General features: G+C 48.4%; 1 protein-coding gene and 1 long non-coding RNA gene across 4 annotated transcripts; one reads left to right on the plus strand and one right to left on the minus strand.

Annotated features, from left to right (window-relative positions):
• Window positions 1–541: 541 nt before the first annotated feature.
• Prss38 (protease, serine 38) lies at window positions 542–4,769 on the minus strand. Of its 2 annotated transcripts, NM_001045521.1 has the most exons (5): window positions 4,611–4,769; window positions 4,273–4,435; window positions 3,282–3,553; window positions 2,542–2,684; window positions 1,785–2,286 (listed from the first exon to the last, which is right to left on the minus strand). In NM_001045521.1, the coding sequence occupies exons 1-5, from the start codon at window positions 4,744–4,746 to the stop codon at window positions 2,032–2,034; spliced, it is 969 nt and encodes a 322-aa protein (NP_001038986.1). In that variant the 5' UTR covers window positions 4,747–4,769; the 3' UTR covers window positions 1,785–2,031. The 2 variants fall into 2 exon arrangements, with proteins under 2 accessions (XP_017169939.1, NP_001038986.1); XM_017314450.1 differs by lacking the exon at window positions 4,611–4,769 and having other exon boundaries at window positions 542–2,286; window positions 3,282–3,438; window positions 4,273–4,355.
• Gm15755 lies at window positions 4,530–27,848 on the plus strand. Of its 2 annotated transcripts, none has more exons than XR_388692.4 (3): window positions 4,530–5,001; window positions 7,542–7,609; window positions 27,617–27,848. It is a non-coding gene; the product is annotated as a predicted gene 15755 (long non-coding RNA). The 2 variants fall into 2 exon arrangements; XR_388693.4 differs by lacking the exon at window positions 4,530–5,001 and adding an exon at window positions 5,703–5,858.
• The last annotated feature ends 79 nt before the right edge of the window (window positions 27,849–27,927 follow it).

Genomic DNA, 27,927 nt, shown 5'->3' on the forward strand with positions numbered 1-27,927 from the left:
GGCAGTACTGGGGCATCTCTGTAGTTGAAGGTTTGTACATGTCTCAAGAAAATCTGTTCCCAGGGATGTCTATTAAATGGGAGTAGGGAATGGGGGTCACTTTCTTAAATATCTGCATTGTTTACAGAATCTGGTCTGCTTTAAGCTTCTTTCTCTACTAGGACTAGTTTTTGCTTTTAAATAAAAGTGCTTTTTCATTACTTATTACATAGTGTCTTAGTCAGGGTTTCTATTCCTGCTCAAACATCATGACCAAGAAGCAAATTGGGAAGGAAAGGGTTTATTCAGCTTACAATTCCATACTGCTGTTTATCACCAAGGAAGTCAGGATTGGAACTCAAACAAGTCAGGAGGCAGGAGCTGATGCAGAGGCCATGGAGGAATGTTCTTTACTGGCTTGCTTCCACTGGCTTGCTCAGCCTGCTCTCTTATAGAACCAAGACTACCAGCCCAGAGATGGTCCCACCCACAAGGGGCCTTTCCCCCTTGATCACTAATTGAGAAAATGCCTTACAGTTGGATCTCATGGAGGCATTTCCTCAACTGAAGCTCCTTTCTCTGTGATAACTCCAGCTGTGTCAAGTTGACACAAAACCAGCCAGTACAGCTAGAATTAAGTATAATACTTTCTTTGAGCTCTTACATGCCCCCCTTTTCAGTAGGTGGCTTCCGCCTTTGTGTGTGTGTGTGTGCGCGCGCTATTTTGAATTTTTTTTCTTTTAAAAAAGCAACATTTCAAACTCCAGTGGTCCCTTAGCATCAGTGCAGGGTCAGTTTTCCTTTACAAGTGCTTGGTCCACTTTCCTCCGAGTCTGCCACATGCCGAGACCCTCAGACACCTGCTGTGCTTTGTAGAGAACCTACATACATCCTTCTGCGTGCTTTTTCCAGACAGGCTCCCTCTATGTAGGCCAGGCTGGCCTCAAACCGTGACCTTTCTGTTCCTGCATATCTAGTGCTGGAATTATGGGAATGGGCTACTGTTCCCCCCATAGACTTAACACCATCTCCAGGTGACAGATGACCCTTAACACAGTAAGTCTGCTATGCCAATCACTGTTACACTGCATTGTTTGGGGAGTCTGATCATGTTCAGCAGAGATGAAATTTGGGGGAACATTTTCTATTTGAGGCGGGCATAATCTGGGGCACAGATCCTGCAGACATCAGACTTGGTGCTTAGGGAGTTTCTGCTCACTCATTTCCACACGTACCCTTTTGGCTTCTTCCCCTGTGCCTGCTTATTCTCAGCTCCTGTTTTCTCCTTTCCCACTTGGGATACTTCCATATTTCAAAACTCTTTTTTGACAACATTTAAACTGTGGTCTCTCCCCTCATTTGGGCTGTACCCATAGATCTATCCAGGTCAGTGTCTAGAAAAGCTGTTTGTTTTATATTTCTTCCCCCTCCCCAGAACTTCATTATATGGATGTGAGTGTTTTGCCCACATGTATGTCTGTGTGCCTCATGTGTGCCTTGGTGTCTGGTGCCTGTGGAAGCCAGAGTTAGGCACTGGATCCCTAAAATTGGAGTTACAAATGGTTGTGAGCTACCAGGTTGGTTCTGGGAATTGAACCTGGGTCCTCTATAAAGCCAGTGCTCTTACCCACTGAGCCATCTTTCCAACCTCCTGTACCTACCTTTTCACGTGGTGGGCACTTGCCTGACCGTGTCTGGATAACCTACTTTCTATGTGTGGATTTCTACCTACTGCACAGGGAAGGTGCCTGTAATAACACCAGAGCACGCATGAAGCGAGGATGGGAGCTCTGAGGCATTTGTTTCACAAATCTTTAATAACTTTTGACTGTCACATGAGTAGAATCCAAGCTCTTGGTTCACCCTAGCTTTCCCCCAACTCTCCCTCCTGGTCCTGCCCCTCTCCACATCTCATGCTCAGCCTCTTACAGACTTAGAGTCTGGGACAAGTGTCCTGACTTCATGGAACAAGATGCGTGGAAGCAGGATTTGAGAGCTAGAGAGGATAGAAACAGGGCATGTGGCAGCTCAAGTGGGTGGGCGTCTCCGTCCTCACAAAACCAGCAGGTGCCCCATTATGGTCACAAAAATGATTAAGGTGTTTTTCGGGGATGAAGAGAGGGACGGGAGTATCTGAGGAGGATTGGGTATGATTTGTAAGTGATAACGGATCCAACTCAAAAAATAGGAGACATTGGCAAACACTCCTGGGTACAGGGGTTGGGCACAACCACGCCCCCAGCTCACTATTCCAATCTGCAACCAGGTCTGGTTCTGCTTACATACCAGTGGACTGCCAGAGTCACCCTGAAAAGGAAGAGGGGCTTTCTGTGATCTACTAGACCAGGTATGCCCCTCAGGTGCAGAATGAGCGTCCATCCCCTCCCCTCCATGTAGCCCCCTCTCTGGCTGCAACAGAGCCCAGAGCCTCAGCACTGAGGTCTGATACAAGCGTATATTGATCATCCACTGTCTGTCTGGGTTCAGCCACCCCCAACCAACAGTCCCCTGCTTACATCAGAGCCAGCTCTGATCTGAAAAAAAAAAAAAAATGGGACATACCTCACACACATTCTTCATTGTCTTGATGTCTGCAGCACACAACATTTCTGGCAGGAGGTAGGAGCTTAATCCATAGAGCAGCTGACACTGGAACCTAGGGATTAGTGGCAACTGGGCTTCCAATAGCTCGTTCCCGGTTTCGCCTGTGAGGGGAGACGGGAGAGGAACTGCCAGGTGAGGATGTGTATCTGAGTTCAGCTAGGTCTTTCTTAGTCCTGGAAGGCAAGGAGGCAAAGACATTCTTGTGTTCTTGGTTAATGGAGGAGAAATCTAGAAGAAATACCCACTCAAAGAGAGCCCTCTCCACAAGCAAGAGTCACCAACACACAGGGAGGCCATGTCCTACACAGGGAAGCCCCACCCACACAGGGAAGCCCCACCCACACAGGGAAGCCCCACCCACACAGGGAAGCCCAGTCCAATCAGGAGGAGTTTGTTTTTCACACACATCATTCTGTCCTCCTTTCACACATATTTTGTTGTTGCTGTTTCAATGTGGATAATTTCTACTGATCTATCCCCAAGGCTACTGATTCCCCCTAAGCCCACCATAGACCCCATAAAGGAATTTTTCATATCTGAGAGCTGGTTTTTTGTTTTTGTTTTTGTTTTAAATTTCCAATGGGTTATTTCCTTAGAATCTGCATCTTTTGGCTTAAGCTGTTCTCCTAACCATCTTCCCAGACGCCAGGGAGAGCCATTCTATGCTCTGCTCCCATGAGATCTTACTTAGCTCATACCTTGTGGCGAGATCATTCCCCATCCGGTAGTCCAGCAAGACAGATTGATGAGGTACAAGTCGGAAGGTGGCAAGCAAATTGGGAGCACAAAGTCAGAAAATACGATGGCGCTCTTCAATTGCACTAGCGCCACGTCCCCTCCAATAGGGTGGTACATCTGGAAGGTGGGGTGAATGATCACCTGGTAAATCTCAAACCACTGAGTATGTCTGTTGGCCTTCTCAAGGTTGGTGATGCCCACATATATATCATAGGTTTCGAGTTTCTTCCCCCTGCCAAGCAGAACAGAAGCCAACTGCTTGCAGCCCCCTGTCTCACCAGCCCACAGACAGGGTCTGCCGGGTTGGAAAGCGTGAGCCTGCTTGCAGCACAGTGTAGGCCTATCTGACAGTCTGACCTCAGAGGTCCTGATTTAGACTGAAGGAGACTTGGGGATCAAGTCTTAGGAGCCTGTGTCTGGGCTTTGAGAGCCAGATAGTCATGCAATGGGCCCCTCTGTGGCCTCCTCCTGAATAGCTGATTAAACCCTGTGGGCCTGACTGGATGAGGCTTGGGAGACAGGGCCATCTGACCAAAGAAGGTTCTGTGGAGGAACACGGTTTCTAGTGTGGAGGACCTTGCTGGAGGAGGGAGGGTAAGCTGGGGGCAGGGGCACACTGTAAATGGAGACTTCTCAAGTGGGGATGTAGCCTGGTCTGTAAAGGACTGTGCTCAAGAGGCCAGGCCATGCACCTAAGTACTGACTGGCCCAGTCAGCTAGGGCTGATAAATCCAAGCTGGTCCACTGGGAGCAGCTTGAAGTCTGAGATCAAGGGAATGAGTGCATCAGCTATGGTGTTTAGGTTGGGGGTTGGAGGAGGGTGTGTGTGGGGGGGGGGGCACGACTTCAACAATGACTGCAGCAGTCCAAGCCATGGGCACATGGTCGAGTCCTCTCCTTTCCTGTGTCCCTGCTCCACTCATCACCCCTAACAGCTCCTGAACCTCTCACCTGTCAAAGCAGTGTGCTGCCGACAGCACCCAGTAGGCACTGAGGATGGAGCCACCACAGATGTGAAAGCCAGAGTAATGCAAGCTGACCTGCCACGGCCATTTCCGATCACGAGCAAACTCTCCACCCAAGAGCTTGCCTTGCAGGACTGGCTGGCCACAGGCTGAGGAGGGGGACAAATGCAGAGTGGGCCCAAAGCCACACCACAGGAGGGGCGGGCCACGGAGGGAGGAAGGGACATCGTGTATTTGAGTGGGGAGGGGCCAGGCCAGGGCTTAGGGCCGAGGTTCCACCCAGGGAGAAAGGATCACCACCGAGACCCTGGGACAGGGGCCTACCCACGTCACCGCTCAGTGAATTTGCCTGGCTTTTTGGGTGTCGGCGACTAACTGATGTGACCCAGGTTGGGGAAGCCAGTAGAAGCGGAAACAGCAGGTATCCCAGGACGCCCAAGCCGGAAGTGAGGGCGGCCATGAAGCCAGAGTCGCAGCCCAGCAGGAGAGGGCAGCTGACCAGGAAATGTGACAGCGCCTCCACTGGTGAGGACGTGAACTGGACACGTGACGGCCCCTGGATCCTGGATGCGTTGGTGGCATCCCCAGCAGGTGACTTTGAACTAGCGGATGTGGATGGAAGGAACCTGAACTGTGTGGAGGCTGATACTGCAGATTGCCAACAGGACCACTCTGCCAACAGGGCAGGATGCCAGACGACCTAACCTCACCTCAGGTACGGGCGACAGACACTACCTGCGACACACACACACACACCATGGTCAGACTTGGATATACAAGTTCTTTTTGAGGATTCTGTGTTTCAAATTCCATTGCTCTAAGATCTCTCAGTGGCCGACTCAGATCTGTAAGATTTTTACTATTTACACATGCACCATCTACTATGAAATCTTTTTTTAAAATTAAGCCTTTGTTTATATACAGTAAAATCTACCCCTTCTTGTAAATTTTGACAACCCTTTTTTTTTACTTTCAAGGGAGGATCCCAGCTGATAGATAATGGTGGTGTATGCCTTTAATCCCATCACTGGGAAGGCAGGTCACCTATGGCCTTAGAGGTTCATTCATGTATGCATAGCTTCACCCACATAGATACACACAATTTAAAAGCTATTTTAAAAATACTATTTATTTATTATTAGTTATACGAGTACACTGTAGCTTACTTCTGACACACACCAAAAGAGTGTATCAGATCCCATAACAGATGGTTGGGAGCCACCATGTGGTTGCTGGGAATTGAACTCAGGACCTCTGGAAGAGCAGTCAGTGCTCTTAACCACTGAGCCATCTCTCCAGCCTTAAAAGCTATTTTAAGGAGAAGATTCCATAAGACTATGAAATAAAGGATGAGAAAAATTACAAAACTTTACGAGAGTTGTCGAAGTCAAAGGGATGGAGCTGTCCTGTGCACTTGGGTGTGATGTCATAAATATACTGTATACTTATACTGGGCATAAAGGTTGATGTCATAAACACAGCTGTTTCTGATCACACTAGATTCACAGCAAGTCTGAACAGAAGGCAAACAAGAAGAATTCTAAGGCTTCAGCAATTAAGATTATCAGTAAGGTACAGCCTAGAACAAAAACTAACAGGGGCAGGGAGAGACACGATGGAATTGTCTTCATCAATTCAGATGTTAAAACAAAACTCAGCCAGGCGTGGTGGTGCATGCCTTTAATCCCAGCACTTGGGAGGCAGAAGCGGGTGGATTTCTGAGTTCGAGGCCAGCCTGGTTTACAAAGTGAGTTCCAGGACAGCCAGGGCTATACAGAGAAACCCTGTCTCAAAAAAAAAACAAAAAAACAAAAAAACAAAAACAAAAAACAAAAAACAAAAAAACCCTCCAAGACTAGAGATGGTTTCGTGATTAAGAGCTAATGCTGCTCTTCCAGGGGACCTGGGTTTAATTCCCAGCACCCATGTTGTGGCTCACAACCATCTGCCACACCAGTCCCAAGGGACCCAACCCAATACCCTCTCCCGGCCTCTCCTCAAGCACTGCACACACATGATACACACACATGATACACACACATGATACACAGACATGATACACACACATGATACACACACATGATACACAGACATGATACACAGACATGCACACACATGATACACAGACATACACACACATGATACACAGACATACATGCAGGCAAAACATCTATACATATTTTAAAAAGAAAGAAAAGAAAAAAAAATCATTAAAAAAATTTAATCAGGCTAGATGGCTTGTGAAAACAGACAGTATTCTTTGCCTTTGGGGGCTGGGGTTCTGAGATTAGAAGGCCAGCATTGCGCTGTCAAGCTCCTCGTGGCTTACAGAGTGGAATCTGCTGCTCACGTCCTCACAGCGGCAAGGCTGCGAGAACTCCGAAGCCCCTTCTGTAAGGACACGACTGTCATTCACATGCATCACCACCATCACCCCCAAGGTGTCATCACTCTTCTTGGAGTCAAGACTCCAAGCCCTGAAGGGGAAGGAGGCAAACTTCAGTCTATTACTGAAATGAATCCCAGACTTAGATCTTTACACAGAGCACACAGCACTCAAGAGGCACACACTGTCAGTGAAAAGTCTGTTGGACACAGGATCTGCAGAGGGCGAGAATGTGATCTCACCACACCCTTTATACAGAGCTGAGCTAAAGTGATCAAGAAAGTGCTTTACAACTTTAGGTTGAAATGCAAGACAAGCTTCCGGTGACAATGAGCAACCCTCCTCCTAAGACAAGGAAAATCTCATGGCAGCACACAAATGTCATCTCCATAGAAGCAGGAAATATCTAAAGCATGGTGATGACTCCCCTGAGTAAGCTAGGCTAGCGAGGAGATCCTGGAACCCAGGCTATCCCGCCCTTTCGGGAAGGGCCAGGAAGGGACTCTGTCATTTTTGGCATCTTTCTGGGTTAAGGAAACAAATAGGAGTCCAGGACCCATCAAGGGTGTGGGCCATACTCAGCCACACCTGCTTTTGACTGAAAACAAAGAGGAGTGTGCCCAAAGGGTGAGGGGATGGGCAGAGGCAAGTCAGCACTCTGCTGGACAGTAGCCCAGCTTAGCATCATCTGGGTGGCTCAGGCCCTAAACTCAGGAATTCTCAAGTTCTCCAGCCCTCAGCTCAGTGTAACTGCAGGTGGCTGGGGGGTCTGTATCTGCAGCAAATGCAAAAAGGAGCTTTCCAGAACACCACCAGCCTTGCCCTAGCTATTGCTTATTTCTGCAAATAACATTTAGATATTTCTCCAGCCCAGGAGCAAAGACGAAAGAAACCTGAGAGGAGATATGGTGAAGGAGAAGCAGCCCAAAAACAGATGGTAAGAAACCTAGGCACTTGAATTATCAGCCAGAGACATAAAGGTCATGGTTTGTTGTGCTAGAGTCGGGGAGGAGAATCTAGGTCTCTAAATTTCTATTTTTCTCAACAACTGGACAGTATACAGCTAAGATTAAAAAAAAAAACCCACCATGAAACACCTAGAATTAAAAACCCCAAAAACCCAACTCAGAGCTCCCTGAATGGCCTTAACAAGAGTTTAGGCCCAGATGAAGGCAGAATCCATGAAACAGGGTGCAAGTCCAAAGAAGCTACTCACAGTAGGAGGAAATGGGATACTTGGAAAGAAGTGTGAGGTGCTTTAATGCTGGATGTGTCTCCCCCTCCTCTCTCCTTCCCCTCCTCCCTCCCCCCTCCTCCCTCTCACTCCTCTTTCCCTGGTTCCCCTTTTCCATTCCTCCCTCTTTCCACCTCCTCCCTCTCATTTCTCTTCCCCTGACTCCCCTTTTCCACTCCTCCCCATCCTTCCCTCCTCCTCCTCTTTCTTCTGGATCCTCCTCTTCCTCTTAGTTTCAGTAAACTATAATTTTTCTTTTTCTGTCTTTTTTTTTTTCCCTCTTTCAGTTTCTGATTGTTTGTTTGACACAGGGCCTCACACTGTCCTGCCTGGCCTGGAACTTGCTATGCCACTGAGGTAGTTACCATTTGGTGGATATATTTTCATTGTACAGACAGGAAAAGGAGACAGGTAGCCTTGATGTTTGTGCAAACTTATGAATGTATTAATGCCATTTAATTGTACACTTAAAAGTGCATGATGGTAAATGTTATGTTTCTTTCAATTAGTGTTTATTAATTATACAAAATAATGGGTTTGCATAGTGGCATTGTCAGGCATGTATGCAATGTCTTTTTGTAAGGGTCCACCATTTGCAGAAGAATTATACCCCAGACTCAAATAGTATGTAAATGCAAAGGGTGTTTTATTCTGTACAAGTCCAGCATGCTGGGGTCTCCCATTCCAAGATGGAGACACCCAAGTGAGATGCAGGCCTGATTTAAAGCACATTAGGAGAGTTCTGGGGGTGGATGACCTTTATTTTGTTCCCTCTAGGGGATATTCCAGAACCATTACTGGGGTGGTGAGGGAGGCTGGAAACTGTTTCTGGGGAGGTCTGGAAACTGTTGCTGACCCATTATCCTTGCCTCAGGCCAGGTAGTGGGGCAGCTTCTGATGGTGGGGTAGTTTCTGGCTAGCTTTCTGAAACCTGGGTTTTTTTTTCTAGTGACTTGCCTGGGCTTGCCCAGTTCTTAGGCCTAGTCTCCTGAACTGTTGATGTTCTGAAGCCTGTCATGGAGTCAGCCCAGCCTTCTCATTTGGACCATATTCTCCTCACTATGTGCTGGTTAGTTTCTTGACACAAACTAAGGTTGTCTGGGAAGAAGAAACTGCCCTTGGGAAAAATGCCTCCAGTCTCTCTCTTCACCTAGGGAAGAGGATGCAGTTCCCAGCTACTGCCTGCACGCTCCCATGCTCCCTGCCGTGATGACAGTAGACTAAACTTCTGAAACTGTGAGCAAAACCCCAACTAAACAGTGATTGCCTTAGTCATGGTGGCTCTTCGCAGAGGTAGAACAGTGACTGAGACAGATGCTCTCTCGACCTCTCTTTCCCCCACTTTCTTTCCTCTTCTTTAATAGACCCACCCTACCTTCAAGTCTTTTCCCCTTCAAGAGGAAACACCATTTGTCTTTCTGAGTCTGGTTTATTTTCCTTAACATAACAGGCTCAGGTAACATCCATATTCCTGCAAATGGGAAGATTTCCTTCTCCTTTGTGGCAGAATAAAACTGCATTGTGAATATTTATCACCTTTATCCATGATCTCATTGGCTGGCTCCATGACCTCATTATTGTAAACAGTGATGCCATAAACATGGTATGCTGACCTTGAATCCTCTCAATAGATGCCCGGAAGTAGTGTAGCTACATGATATGGCAGCAGTAGTTTTAGAATTTAGGAACTCCATGCTGATTTCAATGTGGCTACACTAATGTCCATTTGCACCTCAGTGTGTAAGGATCTCCCACCTTCTACTACACAACAACACCGTTAATATTTTCCGCTCTTGGTAAGAGCCATTATAACTAGGGTGAGAAGAGTCTCTTGGTTTTGATTTGCATTTTCCTAATGGCTAGGAAGTTGAATGTTTTTTTCATGTGTTAATTGGCCATTTGTAATTCTTCTTCTAAAAAGTGTGTATTTAGTTAGTTTGCCCATCTATTGAATATATTCTTTACCCTTTTGGTGTTTATACTTGAGTTCTTTGAATATTCGGGATATTAATCTTCTCCTGGAGGAATAGCTGGCAAAAATTGTTCTCCTGTCCTGTGGGATGCCTGTTGGCTCTGTTGTCTTTGTTATGTGGAGATATTTATTTGGTACAGTCCCATTTGTCATTTTTTTTAATTTAATTTATTGTTATTTTTATTTGTGTGTGTGTGCCCACAAAGACAGGAGAGTGTTGGTCAGATGCCTTGAAACAGCAGTTATAGCCGATATGGGTGTTGGATTCAAACTCAGGTCTTCCATTTCTCCAGCCTCAGTTTCCCTTTTTGTCAGTACTTTTAATTAATGAATTAATATTGATTGATTGATTTTAAGGCAGGGTCTCATGGGTAGCTCTGGCTATCCTGGAACTTGCTATATAGATCAGGCTAGTCTCAAACTCACAGAGATCCTCCTGCCTCTGCCTCCCCAGTGCTGGCATGAGAGGTGTGTGCCAGTATGCCAAACTGATTCCCTTTTTAAAGGCCTGGTAGAAGTCATCAATGAGTCTGTATGGCCTTGGGCTTTTGGCAGGGAGATGGTTACCACTGCTCTAAGCTAATTGGTTGTTATTGCATTGTTCAGGTTTAGTATTGGTAGGCTATAAATGTTGAGAAATATATTTACTATAATTTCTTTCTTTTTTTTTTTTGTTTGTTTGGTTTTTGGTTTTTCGAGACAGGGTTTCTCTGTGCAGCCCTGGCTGTCCTGGAACTTACTCTGTAGACCAGGTTGGCCTTGAACTCAGAAATCCACTTGCCTCTGCCTCCCAAGTACCGGGATTAAAGACATGCACCGCCACTGCCCAGCTATTGTAATATTCTGATTTATTAGAATATAACATTTCAAAATGTGCCTTCATGCTCTTGCCTTCAGTAGCATCTGCTGTGCCGTGCTCCCCTGCCCTCTAACTTTACTATCTGAGGCCTTCTTTCTCTGTCTCTCAGTTTGCCAAAGGGTTTGCCACTCTTGCCCACCCTTTGGGAGGAGCCTGTTCTTCACTCCGTTGGCTTGCATTTTTTGTGTCTGTCTCATTATTCCCTGCTCTGACTGTTATTGTTTCTGTTATTCTGTTGGCTTGGGGTTCCACTTGGTTGTGCTGGGCTGGGCTCGAGGGGCGCCTTTCAGCTGCTCCCTCACACTCTGACTTTTTCACTCATAGCTCTGAACTGTCCTTGTAGAACCAATGGCTGTCACTGCAAGTTCTGGCTAGCTGTGTTCTCATTTGCATTTGGGCATAGGAATCTTGTATTTCCTCCCAGAACTTCTTCAATGACCCAGTCAAAAGTGTTTTGTCCAGTGTTCATAACTTTGCATGCTTTCTCTTGTTGCTTTCCAGGTTTATTCCATATCCATCTTAAAAGATTGTAAAGTTATTTATTCCCCTCTTTATTTATTAAGACTTACTTTGTGGACTAAAATCTGATCTGGTTTGGAGAAAGTTCCATGAATTGCTGAGAAGAATCCATATACCACATGTATTAGGTGAAATAATTCTGCTAATGTCTCTTAAGTACTGTGGATCTATGGGGCAGTTGATTCTGAAGTTCTTTGTTGGATTTCTGTCTGGGTTGTCTACTTCTGGTGAGGAGGAGGTGGGACTCTCCTGCTGGCATTATATCTGGACTGATGTGTCTCTCCCTGTCCTCCCTCTCCCTCTCCCTCTCCCTCTCCCTCTCCCTCTCCCTCTCCCTCTCCCTCTCCCTCCCCCTCTCCCTCTCCCTCCCCCCTCCCCCTCCCCCTCCCTCCCCCCTCCCCCTCCCCCCTCCCCCTCCCTGGGCTTAAATGTAGCCCAAGCTAGCCTTGGGCAATGCTGGGAAGTAACTAAGGACATCATGTAGCCGAGGAAGGCACTCTACAAACTCAGTTGAATCCCCAGGCAGGGGAGATATCTGAAGGTAGTGCCTAAACTGGAACTGTTGAATATTTCAATGCTGGACAGAACAGAGGGCTTGTAGGGCTGGCAGCCCAGGAGTATGGGGAGATACCCCCTCGGGAGGTTTTGAAGCAGGAAAATTGCAGGCTGGGAAATGTTATGGTCTGTTTATTTAGGGTTACTATTGCTATGATGAAGCACCAGGACCAAAGCTACTTGGGGAGGAGATTTATTTTACTCACAGTTCTATGTCACAGTTCATCATCAAAAGCAGTGAGGGCATGAGCTCAAGCAGGGCAGGAACCTGGAGGCAGGAGCTGATGCAGGGACCCTGGAGGGATGCTGTTTACTGGCTTCCATGATCTACATTTCTCTTAACAGTCTTATCTCCAGGCTTTGTCCCTTTGGGAAAGATGATGGGAAAGAAGGAGATGGGACCAGGGCAGGCCTGGGCCTCACTTTAGGAGAAGTCCCATTTGATGGCTGGTTTCTACCTGGCTGAGAACTTCGAGAGTAGTTAGCAGGGGAGTATGTGTTTCTTTGCACCTTACAGATTTTTCATCAAATTCATGTGAGGTTTGCTCCTAAGACACATGTGTCTGGAGTTCTGGCTTAGTCCCTCCACCCCTGGTCCCCACCCAGAATGTGCCTGGATATGGTAGTTTCTTTAGCTCTTTCTATCCTCTAGGCCCTTCTGGCTCTGCACTCCAACAAGGCTCTCATTCCCTAAGCCATCAGAGCATACCAGGACCCCTCTAGACCCAGAGATAGGAATCAGGATGAGAATAGGAGACTTCAATGAGGAGGACAGAGGACTCTGTGTCAATGGACAGAGTAAGTGAGGTGAGCTCCCACTTAGGGCAGGGTCCAACCCCCTAGAATTTAAGCAGCAGTCAATCCGCAGCCTGCCATGCACCAAGCAGTACAGTGTGTGTGTGTGTGTGTGTGTGTGTGTGTGTGTGTGTGTGTGATGCTACCCACCATGTAGCATGAACACTATGTACCCTGTAACACGTTTGATATACTCCACACTATGTAATGTGTCTAGGGGCTGACCTCAGGAGAGTGGGCTGTAAAGATTCCTGTTCCATTCTCCATGAAAACACATCATATGTCATCGCTGCAGCCTGACAGGGGCTTCGGGCAGGCAGTCCTTCCTGGCTTGGAAGTAGCTCAGAGACCGGTTACTCCAGGATCAAATGCCCAAGAGTTGGGGACGGGAGCTTAGCCCACACTACAGTAAGGCTCATGCCCTGCTCTGTTTGTAGTGCTGGGAGGTGGGCAGGCTGCAGGAGAGAAGGATATTTGGGATGAAGGACACCCAGATGTCACAAAGACAAGTACCCCTTAATGCCATTTAGCTACCCACCAGTGTTCACAGCCCCATGGGGGGCTGTTCTCCTTATGACCCCCCCCCCCAGACTGCTGTCCAGAAGATGTAAGCATCCTTTCCCTTGCCTTTCTGCCCAGCTATGGAGCCTTCTGGGTTTTGATCTCTCCCCTGTGTCACCATGCCCCTGGAGGACATGGTCCCACATGTGAACCCTGGATCAACACTCCACACTGAATAGCTGGGTGGACAGGACTACAGCAACTGGGAGTCTTGAGTGACTGGCTATCCCAGTATCCAGAAGGCCCATTTGTAGACCTATGGTGCCTGCAGGTCACTACCATGCTCTGTCCAGATGAGATGCTCTGAGAGCTCCACCCCAGCCTCTGCAGCAGAAATCCCCACTGAGCTGAGTATTCTGAAGTGCAGCTGAGCCACAAGCCCCGTCAGCCCTTGTACAAGCCGGGGCTACTACTCAGACCAGGAGAATGTGCCCAGCCTTGTAAAGAGCTTGCACACCGTCTGGCATGCAAGGATCACTGCACCTCTCCTGAGGGTCAGAGCCCTGGCTGTCTTCCCACCCACCCCTCACATGGCTTCAATCAGAGCAGGGCTGGGTCAAGGCTCGGCCAGAGGGCCACACCTCCTCCCCTTCAGGCCAGCTTGTCCAGACAGACAACACGCCCAGCTGCAGGCTAGCCACTCTACTCTTGCCTGCCAGCTGTCTGCCTTTGAACTTGGGGGGAAACAGGAGGCAGATGCCTGTGGTTGGAAAAGTGTGTGCAGGTGCCACGCCGTCCTCCAAGTCAGCTTGAGATAGGCAAAGGGGCTGAGCTGCCTACGCTGGCCTCTGTGGTTTCTTCTGCATGCCTGTTCATTGTCAAAAGTGTGGCCAGCCACCCTCCTTGTGTGAGGTAGTAGAGACTGGCAGAGTGATTTGGTGATCTCCTCTACACTGCACTGGAGGGAAGTGGAGACTGGGCAGGGGTGGACTCCTTGGACTCTGATCTTTAGCTCAGAGAGGAGCCAGAGAGAAGCTATTGCTTGCTTTCCCCCCAACTTGAGTTGTTTAAGAAAACTACCAGTGACTGTTGCCCCTCTGGGGTGGGTATAGTATCACTGTCCTAACCCCGAGGGGACATGCCACAATAACAAGAACATCAGAAAGAAGGGTCTGGTAGCCCCCTGAACTCTGCTGCTGCGTAGGAGTCTGGGGGCAGAAGAACATCCTTCCTACTCTTGTGAGGTCAGCCAGGGGCCTCTGAGGCGCCACCCACTAGGCAGAGTCAATTCCCAGCCCGGCATGCCTGGAATGCGTCCCATCATTGGGCCTCACCCGAAGCCCCAAGCCCCATGCCCTAAGTTCAGCCTCTCTCTCTCAGTGGGGAACACGGTCAGGGCCAGGCTTGCTCTCCCACTGTGCTCGGTTAGGATTGCCTTGGCTCCCTCCAGAGCAGGCGGGGATGAGATATAGGTAATGTGACAGGGAAGTGCCCCCTTGGCCCTGGTGGCATGATTGGTGCTCTGAGTACAAGCAGGAAGGAATCCATATGAATAGACTGAACTGGAACCTATGAAAGGCACTGACGAGCCTGCCGATATGGATTCCTGATGAGCAAGCCAGAAAGACTTTGATTCCCCCCCCCACACACACACACACACTGAGGCAGGCAAAGCATTCCTAATCTGAAAATCTAGAATCCGAAAGGATCTGAAATAGGAAACTTCTAAAAGGTGTTGTGATGCCACAGTGGGTAAGTGATACCCGTGACCTGCTATGACAGGTCACACTCAAAGAGCAAGCACAGTGAGGATTCCTATGAAGCCCCTCCTAGACAGCGAGCCGAAGGTGAATAGGGAAGGTGAAGGTGTGAATCATGAGAAGGATTTCTCACGGCCTCAGATTAATTGTTCTGTAATCCAAATATTGCAAGATCTGAGAATATAAAGTCAAACAGACTTCCGGTCCTGAGCATGTGAGTGACAGACATCAAGTCACTGAACTCAGGACCTCTAGAAGAGCAAATTTACTGCACTATGCTCTTGTTCTCCTCCTCTTCCCCTTCACTGTGACGATGCTCCTTTCCCTACGTCCTCCCTACCCTGCGCTCACTATCCTCCCCCATCTTCCTGTTCCCTGTATTATGTCCACCTGTGGATTTTGGAGACAGGGACAATTTCACTCTGGTCAATTTCATTTGTTGTGGAAAATTTGTTACATGGCTGAGTCTTTTTTGTGCCCTTGGTTCAAGCAGTGGTGTTCTTTTATGACATCCAATATGTGACTGACCTGTGGTCCTGGGTGCTGGACTAGACTCCCTTTTCTTGCTTTGTTTTCTTTTTCTTTTTTTTAAAAAGACTATTTATTTTTTATTTATATGAGTACACTGTAGCTGTTCTCAGACACACACCAGAAGAGTGAATCAGACCCCATTGTGAGCCATCATGTGGTTGCTGGGAATTGAACTCAGGACCTCTAGAAGAGCAGTCAATGCTCTTAACCACTGAGCCATCTCTCCAGCCCCTAGAATCCCTTTTTATGGCCTAAACTTAACATTCACATGAGCAGCTAGAGCTGCTAGACCTATGGGCCAGTCTTAGGATGTTATGCCTAAACATGTCTCTAGGCTAGGGTGTTTACGTTTAGTTCCCAGTTGCTATGGCTAATCTTGGTCTTCAACTTGATATTCATGGGAAGACAGAGCATCAGTTGAGTCACTGCCTCCATCAGATTGGCCTGCGGATATGTGAATACCTCTCTCTCTCTCTCTCATCCTCTCTCTCTCTCTCTCTCTCTCTCTCTCTCTCTCTCTGTGTGTGTGTGTGTGTGTGTGTGTGTGTGTGTGTGTGTGCGTGCTTACTGTGGGTGGCAATCCCCCACCCCAGCAGGTGGTCCCTGAGCCTGGAAGCAAGCAGAAGAAACCATGGTTTCTGCATCAAGCCACTTCCCGTGATGATGGACTATAATCTGAAAGGAAAATAAAGCCTTCCCTTTCCTCCCCAAGTTTCTTTGGGTCACAGATTCTTAACACAGCACCAAAAATCTAGGGTGGCAACAGAATGGTGTTGGTAAGCTGCTGACTGCATCATCAGGTAACCTATCGGTGACTTCTGGGCTGAGGAGGCCATGAGAGTGGGGTCCTGGCTGAAGGAGGACCACTGGCCACCTGCCTCTGAGGGCTATGATGTATGTGTCTGTCCCCAGCTCCTTCCTGTGTCTGCCTTTCTCCACTGCTGGACGCTTAGTTGCACTTAGTCCCGGCTTGTCACCGGGAGCCAGGTGAAGGGGTACAGGACGCTCAGGAACCATGAACCCTGACACACTTGTCGTTTAAGTTGTTTCTGTCAGGCATCTCGTCACAACCACAAAATCCTGACCCATGTGTAGTGTCCACAGGACCCGTCACAGCCCTTTCTAGGGCTAATAATGCCAGCAGACTTGCTGGTCAGTGCTTGGAGTCTGATACCTAGAGTCCTGCTTCCTGGTCCCAGGAGCCCAGACCAGTGGGTGTGCAGGTTCAGTAAAGGGGATGGGGGAAGGGCTGAGACCCTGTAGTGCTACGGACTCTGGGTCAGGATTTTCGGTCTCAGTTTCCTGACTATAAACTGAGAGGTTTCAGAAGGTATTCCCTGGGGAAGTGGGACCAGGCAGACATGGCCACTACCCCCACCCCCAGCATCCCAGCCTGAGGCACAGCTGGTTCTGATTGTGGGGGCTCAGCTCCCCTTGGTGAAGTGAGCATGTCAGGCAGAGATGGAAACTTAATCCCAGCCCCTCGTCCCACACTCCGCTCCAGGAGGAGCCAGGAGGAATCCTCCCAACTCATCCTTGTCTCCTGGGGTGAAGCTCCCAGGAAGTGGATCTGGGGGAGCTCCCACCATAAGGACTATGAAAATAAACTGCCAACGACGTGAGTGGGACAGATTCAAAGTGATGGACAGGATTGTCAAAGAGACCACAGGTCACAAACCTGGGGAGCTTTGAGTATACTTAATATTGTTTAAGATATTAAGTATATTCTATTATCCCAGCTCCTCTTTTCTCTACTTAGCCTGGATTTTCTGGCCACTAGCTATTGGCTCCCACCCTTGTCTTCCCTGTGCCCTGTGTGATCACAAAGACACACACAGACACACAGAGACACAGACTCACACAGAGCCTGCCCCCAAGGTTCAGGAGCACTTCACACACACACACATGACACAGACACTGACACACATAGAGACATACACATAGATACACAGACAGACAGACAGACACAAGGGTTCAGGAACACCTGACACAGACACACACAGAGACATATACACACAGATATACACAGAGAGAGACATACACACAGACACACAAACACACACATGTTCAGGAATACATGACACAGACATACACAGAGACTATATATAGACACATACAGAAAGATAGATAGACAGACATGTACACACATGGGTTCAGGAATACCTGACACAGCCTCACACAGAGACAGATACACATACAGAGACATACAGACACACACACACACACAGTTAGGAGCACCTGAAGCCTGCCTCACTGGATTCTGAGGAAGGCTGATATCTACCAGGTTCTCAGACTCCAACACGATCTAGTCAGCTTCCTCAGGTGGCCACAAAACTTGGTTCTGAAAAAGACCCCCTCTCCTCCGGACCTGACTGCCAGGTACACCACCTTCTTGTTTTGTTTTGTTTTGTTTTGTTTTGTTTTGTTTTGTTTTGTTTTGTTTTGTTTTGTTTTTGAGACAGGGTTTCTCTGTGTAGCCCTGGCTGTCCTGGAACTCACTTTGTAGACCAGGCTGGCCTCAAACTCAGAAATCCGCCTGCCTCTGCCTCCCAAGTGCTGGGATTAAATAAAGGCGTGTGCCACCACCGCCCAGCAATACACCACCTTCTTGGGCCATCTGTTTCTCTGGTCTGAGGGTTCTGTTCGAGCCCAGAGAAAGGTCTTAGTGGTCCAGAGTTGGTCCATTTGTGCAGGAAGTGGCCTGGAAATAACAAGGACCCAGGACTTCCTGCTCTGCCTGTCCCTGTGCAGATAAAAGGCAGGGAGATCTGAGACAGGCTTGTGCTTACAGAGGCTGGTCCTAGGTTGTGCCATGATGTGTATTTAAACAGACACTGAGCTGTGCACATTTGTGTGCCTTACATGTGTTAACTGTGTGTATGCAGAGGAGTCAGGCCCTGCATCTCTTTCTTGGGAACACTGCAAAGGGACCAGGCCTGGCTCTAAGGAAGCTAAGGCTGATCCAGGCTATTCACCTGTGAGCCTGGAGGTCACACACTCAAGGCTTTGAAAGTAGACCTCACACGCATTTAGACACACTGATCCAACATGTGGAACAGGCTTCCTTGGAAGGCTCTCTAGCCCCTGAGTGCCTCAACAGATCCTGGTGGACATAGAGGGGCCCGGCTGGATGCTGAAGTTCCTACCCTGCTCCTGAAGGCCAACTCTGCCCAGAGCCCTTCACTATGTGCCTTTGAGAGTAACAAGGCAACAGTTCAGTTTCTTTGAAGAAGGCTGGTATAAGATCTGGCTGTGAATGTGGTACGCGGTGCCTCTGGAAAGTCGAGCAGTTACTATCTCCCTGGGTCCTGTACCCTCAAGGTTGGAGGCACTTTGGGGCCAGAGGAAGGCCCTTCCCTTGTTGACTATCCAGGCAGGAGGTGATACAACCCAGCTGAGGTGAGTGAGCAGATGAGGAAGACCAATGCTCTGCAGTGTATTTGGGTGACACACAGCAGCGAGGATGACAACACTGCCACCCGAGAGGCCTTCTAAAGCCTGCCCTCTTGTCCCCAGGGAGCACCTAAGTAGGGAAAGGCACGTGTGAGTGAGGGCAGGAGAGGTGAAACAGGCTGCAGGTGATGTCTGTCTATGAAGGACAGACAGTTGTCACACCCAAGGCTACTCTGCCACCTCCCTTCTTTTGTGTGGTGGGAAACCCAATGAGCAGACTCCTCTTGGGGTAGAGCTCACCTCTTGTCAGGCCCCTCTGGCCTCAACCACGAGGCACCCATCTGTTTCATGGGCTCCAGAGGATGGTGCAGTGACCCCTCTGCTCCCGTTTGAGTTCTTGCTCCTTCCTCTGATGGACTCCTGTGCCCTGGTTTGTATCTCCAGGGACAGAGAGACACAGCTGTCTTCGCCAAGCCTGGTTGTTTGTGCACAGCCTAAATGATTGTCCCACAGCCTGGGACTTTTTTTTTTTTTTTTTTTTTTTTTTAACATTCTTTAAACAAGAGCATGGATTTTGGAAAAGCTGTGGTAACTTTCTCCTGGGACACCGACGGGGTGGACTCTACTTTTTACTTTTGAGATTGTATTTTAATTACAACATGTCTCCCTTCCCTTTCCTCCCTCCAAACCTTCTCATGTGCTCCTCCCTCTCCTTTAAATGCATGGCCTCATTTTCCTGTTACTGTCTGCTTTTATGCATTTGTATACACATATATATTCTCAGATATAACCTGTTGGTCCACATCATGTTACTTGTATGTATATTTTCAGGGCTGACAATTTGGCACTGGACAATCGGGATGCTCTTCCCTGGGGAGGACCACCTCTCCCGCTCCCGACTTTACTCAGTAGTCTGCGGTTCTTTGTGTAGGGTGACCTCACCATGGACAGGCTCTCCCACCCCGCCCCCCATGCTGTTTGGCATGTTCGCTGATGTCCTTGTTCAGTTTACGTTTGGACGGTCATGCTGGTGATTCTTTACGGGTGTTGCTTATGATGTTGCTAGGAGACAAATCTCCCAGCAAAGCCCCTGATCTTCCAGCTCTTACAATCTTTCTGCCTCCTCTTCTGCAATTATCCCTGAGCCTTAGGTGTCAAGTGTTTTGTAGTTGTTATCTATTGGGTCTGGGCTTCACAACTCTGTATATGGAGTGGTTGTAGTCTTTTGTAGTGGTCTCCGTCCATTGCAAAGAGAAGTTTCCATGATGAGGAGTGAAGACGACACTCTTCTGTGGGTCGAGGACAAATGTTTGTAGATTGTTGTTGGAGAATATGTTGGTTTAGTAAATTGGTGGTTGTAGATTATCCTCCAGTAATCATGATTTCACTAGCACTGAGTAGTTGGCCAGGTCTCAAGTACCAAGCGTGGTTTCCCTCTTGTTGAGGTCGTAAATCCAACTAGAGCAGTTAGTTACCACCAAGGTTCATGTGCGTCTACTGCACTGATAGGGTTACTGGGCCAGGCTGCCTGCTGTGGCTCACAGGTATCATGGTCAGCCAGGTTGCTGGCTGCCTCCTTCCTTTGAAAGCTTGCATGATGCCTTTGGGTACCATGAAAGCTAGACCTCAGGGATGGGCACAGGAACCTCTTTTAAGTCACCGGGTGCTGACCAATTTCCGTCCTGAACATAGTGAGGCCACAACTCGGGTCTATAGGCCCCCATGCTCAGCATCAATGGTTCACAGCCAGTGTCAAAGGCTCACAGGAGCAAAGGCGTAGATGGTTGTCTCTCTGGAAGCTGTACCACTGTTGGTGCCCAGACCTGTACCACTGCTAATGTCAAGCCCTCCCATGGTGTCTGCCATTCTGCCACAATCCCCTTCCAGCTGGCTGGCTTTTCCCCCCTTTTTAATATTTTTATTTACTCTTTGAAACACTCATATATTTGTAAAGTGTATTTTGTTCCTATCAGCTGGCTTTTTAGTAGCAGGTGAATGTTAGAAGTGGAGACACGGGCTGGAGAGATGGCTCAGTGTTTAAGAGCACGGACTGCTCTTCCAAAGGTCCTGAGTTCAAATCCCAGCAACCACATGGTGGCTCACAACCATCTGTAATGAGATCTGACACCCTCTTCTGGTGCGTCTGAAGACAGCTACAATGTACTTAGATATAATAATAAATAAATCTTTTTTTTTTAAGTTTTAAAAAAAAAGGAGGAGAAGAAGTGGAGATACCTTGGGAATGGTTACTGGAGTTGTGGGCCTGAACTGCTGAGAAGCAAGCCCTCTGGACAAACCCCTTTGCACCACATTCATGGGAGCGTGTCTTGCCCACGCAGAACACACCCAGGAGGAATACAGACTCTTTCTTTGACAGGAGATACCTATATTTGCTTCAAAATCAACAGCTTCAGTTACACCAGTTTTCTTGCATATATAGAAGCCATTAGATTCAGTCTGGGTGTCCTGCCAAGTCCTGAGAAGGAATGGTAAGGTGGAAGAAGAAGGAGAAGGAGGAGGAGGAGGAGGGGGAGAAGAAGGAGAAGAAGAGAAGGAGGAGGAGGAGGAGGAGAAGGAGAGAAGAAGGAGGAGAAGAAAAGAAGAAGAAGAAGAAGAAGAAGAAGAAGAAGAAGAAGAAGAAGAAGAAGAAGAAGAAGAAGAAGAAGAAAAGTAGTTCCCTCTTGTTGAGAAAGTCGTAAATCCAATTGGAGAAGTTAGTGACCGCCAAGGCATGCTGGCTGCTGATGACCACATCATCATAGGTGTCATATGACATGTCACATGACACGTGGTTGGAGACCTCTCAGCGATGTGCCATTTCCATGAAGGTCAGTTTTCTGTTTTCCAATCCCTTTACAACTTGTGATTCATTTTCCCCATGTTTCTCTTTGATGTTTGACTGCAGCTTCCCCTCTGCTCTGCACGGCACCCCGAGGAGATCAGGTGACTGCCAGTCTGTCTCCACTGGGTCCCTAGCTATGCTCTTTATTGATGGATTGGAATAATTCTTTTTCTCTGTGTAGCCTTGGGGATCCTGGAATTCTGTAGGCCAGGCTGGCCTTGAACTCACAGAGATCTACCTTCCTCTGCCTCCCAAGGGCTGGGATTAAAGGTGTGTGCCACCACTGCCTCGAGGAGTCAAGTTTTTAAAGTAAGTATCAGTTGTAACTGGAATTTTTAGGGGGAAATTGGGCTCTAGCATCTCTTTCACAGCTCAGCTTGCCTACTAGTCTCCTAGTAACTGGTTCAAGAGATGAGTATAACTCAGGAGACAGGCTTACTCACTGTCTCACACAGAAGGACAAGCAAAGGGAAACCTACCTGCCTGACTTCCCACCGAGGTCTAAGCCCTTTGTCTTCTGTCTCTGACCATAAGAGGTCAGAAGACTCAAGACAACTAGAGTCTTCTTCCCGGGAACTCACAAGGTAGAAAGAGACCCGACTCCTGCCAAGTTGTCCTCTGACCTCCACATAGGCACTAGGACACTAGCACTCCAACAGATACGTGAATGTAGTAATAATAATGTTTACAATAATAATAATAATACACTTTTTAAGTGAAAATTTTCAAGATTTTGACTTTTTATTGGTCTATTTTTGTGATTTTGCTTTTTCAGAATTTTTTATTTTGGAAGACTTGGTGGTAGGTATCACGGTGTTTGAGACTGGCACTTTGGTTCATAGTTTAAACTCAGCCTTGAATGTTCATCTTAGCTCTTGGCCTTGACTCAGTCCTAGCACACACTCAGGCAGCTGGTCTGAGTTTTTCCCTCCTGTAGTTTCAAAAACATAACAGGGCGAGGCACAGAGCCCAAGCCTTGACCCCAGCATTTGGGATGCTGAGGCAGGAGGATCATCTGGCAACACAGTGAGTCCCTACATCAGAGAGACAACCAACCAAAACAAAACCAAAGCTGGAAGAAAACCCTGGCTCAACCCCAAATCCCTTCTCAGCTGAGTGTCAGCTGCGGGATTTGGGACTGTCCCCTGAAGATGTGACACACATGAGGGGGGCTGTGGAGGGGACTCAAGGGTGAGAATGCCTTGAGAAAACTGAAACTGGCTCTCAACGCCAAGGAGGTTTCCATGGGAACCCCATTAGGGCAACAAGCCAGGAGTGAATGAGCCATTCCAGTGGAGGTCGTGGATTTCAGACTCACAGCAAGGAAACAAATGAAACCCATATGCACGCATTTCTGTGAGCCTCAGTGCGGACCGCTTAGAAAGGCAGCGGTGGCGAATCGGCTTTGAGCTCCACAAAAATGTGAAATCTGAGATTAGGTGTCTCAGCTACAGTGCATTCTATAGGTCACATAGTAAATTCCTCCTCCTCCTCCTCTTCCTCCTCCTCCTCCTCCTCCTCCTCCTCCCTCTGGTTTTTGTTGTTGTTTTGTTTTCAATGTTTCTAGAGACCTGTGAGATGGCTCAGTGGGTATAGGTGACACTACAGCTGATGCCATGAGTTCAGTTCCCAGAACCCATATGGTGGAAGGAGAGAACTCTCCCCCAAGTTGTCCTCTGGCCTCCGTCTATGTTCCCCCTTCCCTCCCTGCTCTTGTGTCCGACATAAATAAATAAATGTAATCAATTTGAAATAAGTGGTTTTGGAGTTTTGAAACAGGATTTCATGTAGCCTGAAACTCACTATGTAGTTCCGACCGGCTCTGAAGCCCGGTTCTCTGGCCTCTACCTCCCAAGTACAGAAGCACTTAGTTTCTGGTGAACACTACCACGTCCCGTTTACACAGGAAATGTAACTCTTTTGAAAACTTGTCTGAGCCTGGCACAGTGGTGCAGATCTGTAATCTCAGCATTCGAGGGGCAAAGGCAGGAAGATTGCTCAGAGTTCAAGGTTACCCTGAGCTACATAGCAAGCCCTTAAAAAAGAAAAGAAAAAGAAAAAGAAAAAAAGAGACATTTAATTAAAATGACTCAGAAGCTCAAGAGAGGGAAGATGTGGCAAAAATCCAAACCCACAACTGCTTATATGTTTAATGAAAATCAATTAAGGGCAACGAGAAGCCAGCCAACCTACTACGTAGGAAGATGAAGCAGGATTGCTTGGGATCAGAGTTCAAGGCCAGCCCACACTTATAAGACTCCGGAAGCCAGTCTAATCTACGAAAGCTCTGGGTATAAGCAGAAGACCAGAAGCAGGACTGGGTCAGAAATGGCCACTGAAGTACCAGGACACTGCGGCCTGTTTGGAGGGAGTGACCCTAAGGCCAGCCCCTTGCAGCTGTCCTGCCTGGAACAGGCCCCTCTTACTAAGTTTGCCCCTGTGTATGCAGGGAAACGTGCATGCAGCTCCCCGTTCTCTTGGACCCCAGGAAACCATCCGACATTTGACTCAACAATGGCCAATTCGGGGGCTGGAGAGATGGCTTAGTGGTAAGGAGCATTTGTTGGTCTTCTAGAGGACCTGAGTTAGGTTCCCAGCACCCACATGGTAGCTCACAACCACCTATAACTCCAGATGCCAAGTTCTTGGAGATCCAACACCCTCCGACTTGATGGAATTCCAGGCATGAACTTGGTGTACACACAAATATGCAGGCAAACGATTCATACAGAAAATAAATCTAATAACAATGGCTAATTCACCAAGTTCTGCCAAATGGGTGATACCGTCTAACTTTTAGTTCTCCTTTAAGTGTCTCATATACAGGCAACATGACATGATGCCATTTTGATCAACAACAAGTGGCAGGAGTGAGGTTGTGAAATTCCTGTCATCTGGTGCCCTCATCAGTCCCTTTCCTGCTGTGATGGATATACTTGGGGGTCTGGATGGTGTCCCATACCTGATCCAGGATCCTTGGTTTTCTTATTCCTCCAGGCTCTTCAAGTCATTGCTATGTATAGTGTGTGTGTGTGTGTGTGTGTGTGTGCCGTCTACCCTGGGGCAGGACCTGACTCAGACAAATCTCTGTCTATCTTTATGTCTCTCTCTGTCTCCCTCTGCCTCTGTCTGTTCCTGTCTCTGTCTCTGTCCCTCTGTTGTTGCTTTTACTGTTTGCTTATTTGAGACAGGGACTCATTGTGTAGCTTAGGGTGGCCTGGAGCTTGCTTATTTAGACCAAACTCCAGGTTTGAAAAGAAAGAAAGAAAGAAAGGAAGAAAGAAAGAAAGAAAGAAAGAAAGAAAGAAAGAAAGAAAGAAAGGAAGGAAGGAAGGAAGGAAAGAAAGAAGAGAGAGAGAGAAAGGAAGAAAGGAAGGAAGGAAAGAAGGAAGGAAGGAAGGAAGGAAGGAAGGAAGGAAGGAAGGAAGGAAGGAAGAAAGGAAGGAAGGAAGGGAGAGAGAGAGAGAGAGAAAGAGAGAGAGAAAATAAACAACCAGGCTCAGGCCATTAAGCACTTGGGAGGCAGAAGCAGGTAGATTTCTGAGTTCAGGGCCAGCCTTGTCTACAGAGTGAGTTCTGGGACAGCTGAGGGAGGTTACACAGAGAAACCTTGTCTCAAAAAAGGAGGGGTTGAGGAACAAGGTTGGCCTCAAACTCACCTTTCCTGCTTGGACTGAAGGTGTGTGCTCCTATGCCTGGCTCTTCAGTTACTTCCTCTTGCTAATCACAAAGTGTCCCGGCCTGGAGAAGTCACCTGTGGGGATGATTCCGCTCATCCCTTCCAGGACCCAGGTCAAGGTTTTCCCTCAGAGACTCTCCTGATGAAGTCATGAGGAGCTATAGCATCAATATGGCAAGAGGAAGGGGACACACTGTGTCTCTTCAGGTCTTTGTCTTCTTCTCATGCTACCAGGACTCAATTGTGGACCGTATCTAGCCCAAATTACTTCCCAAATCTCCCCTCCCTCGTCATCCTTCACAGCGAGGATCCCATCTCGCCACCTGAAGTCTTGGGAGACATTCTGACCATTTCCAAACAGCAGCAGACTCCATCCTTGAGGGTCAAGTGCTGCTGACAGAGAGCACGGACATCCTTGTCAGGAACAACCTCTGGGGACTGGAGAACTGCTAGCTGGCTTGGCTGTCTATAGTGAGCATTCCAAGGGTGTTGGGCCCAGTCTCCTTCTGGGGGCTGAGTGTAAGCAGGTGTCCACCCTACAGAGTGCTGGTAAACAGGCAGAGATGAGAGGGCCCCTCTCCTACTGGTCCAGATAGCATATCCTATAATACTCAGACTGTCCAACGCCCAGCTGGGCCCAGAAGTGGGGACTGGTGTGTGAAGTGGGTGTGAGGACCATGTCTCTCTGGGAGAAGCAGCAGCCCTTGGTCAGGGTCTTTTGTGGTTCTGGGCCCTCAGATGGGAGGCTCAAAGGGAGGACCAAAGCTGGGCTTCAGAGAGACAGCCACTCCTTCCATCTAGAACCTTCCAGGAGATAGAGGAGGGGCAGTGGGTTTGGTGGGTCTGGGAACCGAGATGGCTGGATCTTCCATCAACTGGTTAGTGCAGGAAGACACTGTCTCTGCTCAGCTGCTCTCAACTGGATTCCAGGGTTCCTTGAAAGTAAGGTTTGGGAAGTATGGTTCCGGGTGGCGGAGGGCTGTTGTTATTTTAGTGCCAAAGTTCCCAGGAAGTGATAGACAGTAAGAAACTATGCAAAAGCAACTATTCCTGAGAGGAGTCCTCACCAGAGGTGGAAGCAAGGCAGCACCCAGCGCAGACATGCCCATGCTGTACACAGGCCTTCATGGTCAACACACGTGTGCACCTCCCACCCCAAAGCACACAGTGCAAATGTGAGAGCACCCATGCATGCCCTGGCACACACCGAAGAACGTCAACAGAGAAACACATCCACGTACACATGGCTTACAGCACACGGGAAGACACACATCTGAGAACACAGAGCGGAACAGACAGTCCTTCCCATCTCATACACACACAAGAAGACACACACCCAGGCGCAGGCATCTGAGAACACACATAGAAACACACTCTACTACGCTCAGGTTCCATAGTGACAGTTGGCAAAAGCCAAGTGAGCTGTCTCCAGATCGCAGTCTGGGCTTTGTAAAGAGGTGTGCCTTCTTGCTGCCGCCGCCGCCGCCGCCGTATCACCAACACCACAGTTGCCCTCTGCTTCTACACTCCAAACTGCTAACTCCCTCCCTTCCACAGCTGGGAACAGCTGCTTGGACCAGCCTGCAGCTTCACCTTGCTTGGACATTCTTCTCTCAGGCCCGACCTTCCCACCCCTCTTACCTCTGTTTCCACTGATACCCAGGATCCCATCTCCCTACCATCCCATCCCTTTGACAGCCTGTTCCCTGAGGCCTCTGTCTGCCTACCCTGCCTCTCACCCCTTCCCTGGCCACTTCGGATCACCATCTCCCCACCCCCACACTCTTACCACTTCCTCTGATTACCTCCTTCCTGCAGGCCCTTATCTCCACACCGGGGTTTTCTCGATTTCTTAGGAGCCCTACCCTCTAGTCTACCCACCCCCTCCCCTGCCCACCCTGTTTCCCACTTTCACAAGTGCCCCTCACCCCTCAGTGGTTTCACTCCCCCCTCAGGGTTTGAGGGTGTCACCCTCTCTCTGTTCCTGCCGCCCCCAACGCCGCCCAGCCCTGTCTGGGTGCTCCTAAGCAAGGGCTGCACCAGAGCGTTCACAGGCTCTGCCCACAAACGACCCTGGGAACTTTTTCTGGGAACTTTTTCCCGTCATACACGTAGCACCACGGGACCGTGTTCAAAGGAGCCTGTTTTTATCAAGCTCCAGACATAAGGAAAGAATTAGCTTCTTAGGAGGGATGATTCCAAATCTAAAGACTCTTGTTTTGGAAGCCTCTCCTTTCAAAAGCTGGGAAAGACGATGCCGCCCCTCTCTCTTCTGAACCTGTGGTCATTCTTTTATTTGTTCAGGCTGCATGCTGCGACAGGGATCCAGAGATGAACATCTGCTTTTGGTGAGAGATGGAGCCCTGGTCCAGCATGAAGTCAGTCAATCCACCTACCAGGGCATCTGCCTGGGTATTCACCAACAGACATGGGTGCAGACAGAGCTGAAGTCACCCGGCCACCCAGGCCAGCTCCCTCACCCAGGTCTGATAGCTGACTTTAGGTAACCACAATCTAAAGACATTAATAAAAATTTCCAAAAAATGGTTCTCTAGTCTGAACTCAACCATCCTCTGGGCGGCGTGGTAAAATTTCACTGCCACTGTGTATGTGAG

Source organism: Mus musculus, chromosome 11 (assembly GCF_000001635.26).
Source record: "Mus musculus strain C57BL/6J chromosome 11, GRCm38.p6 C57BL/6J".
NCBI lineage: Eukaryota > Metazoa > Chordata > Mammalia > Rodentia > Muridae > Mus > Mus musculus.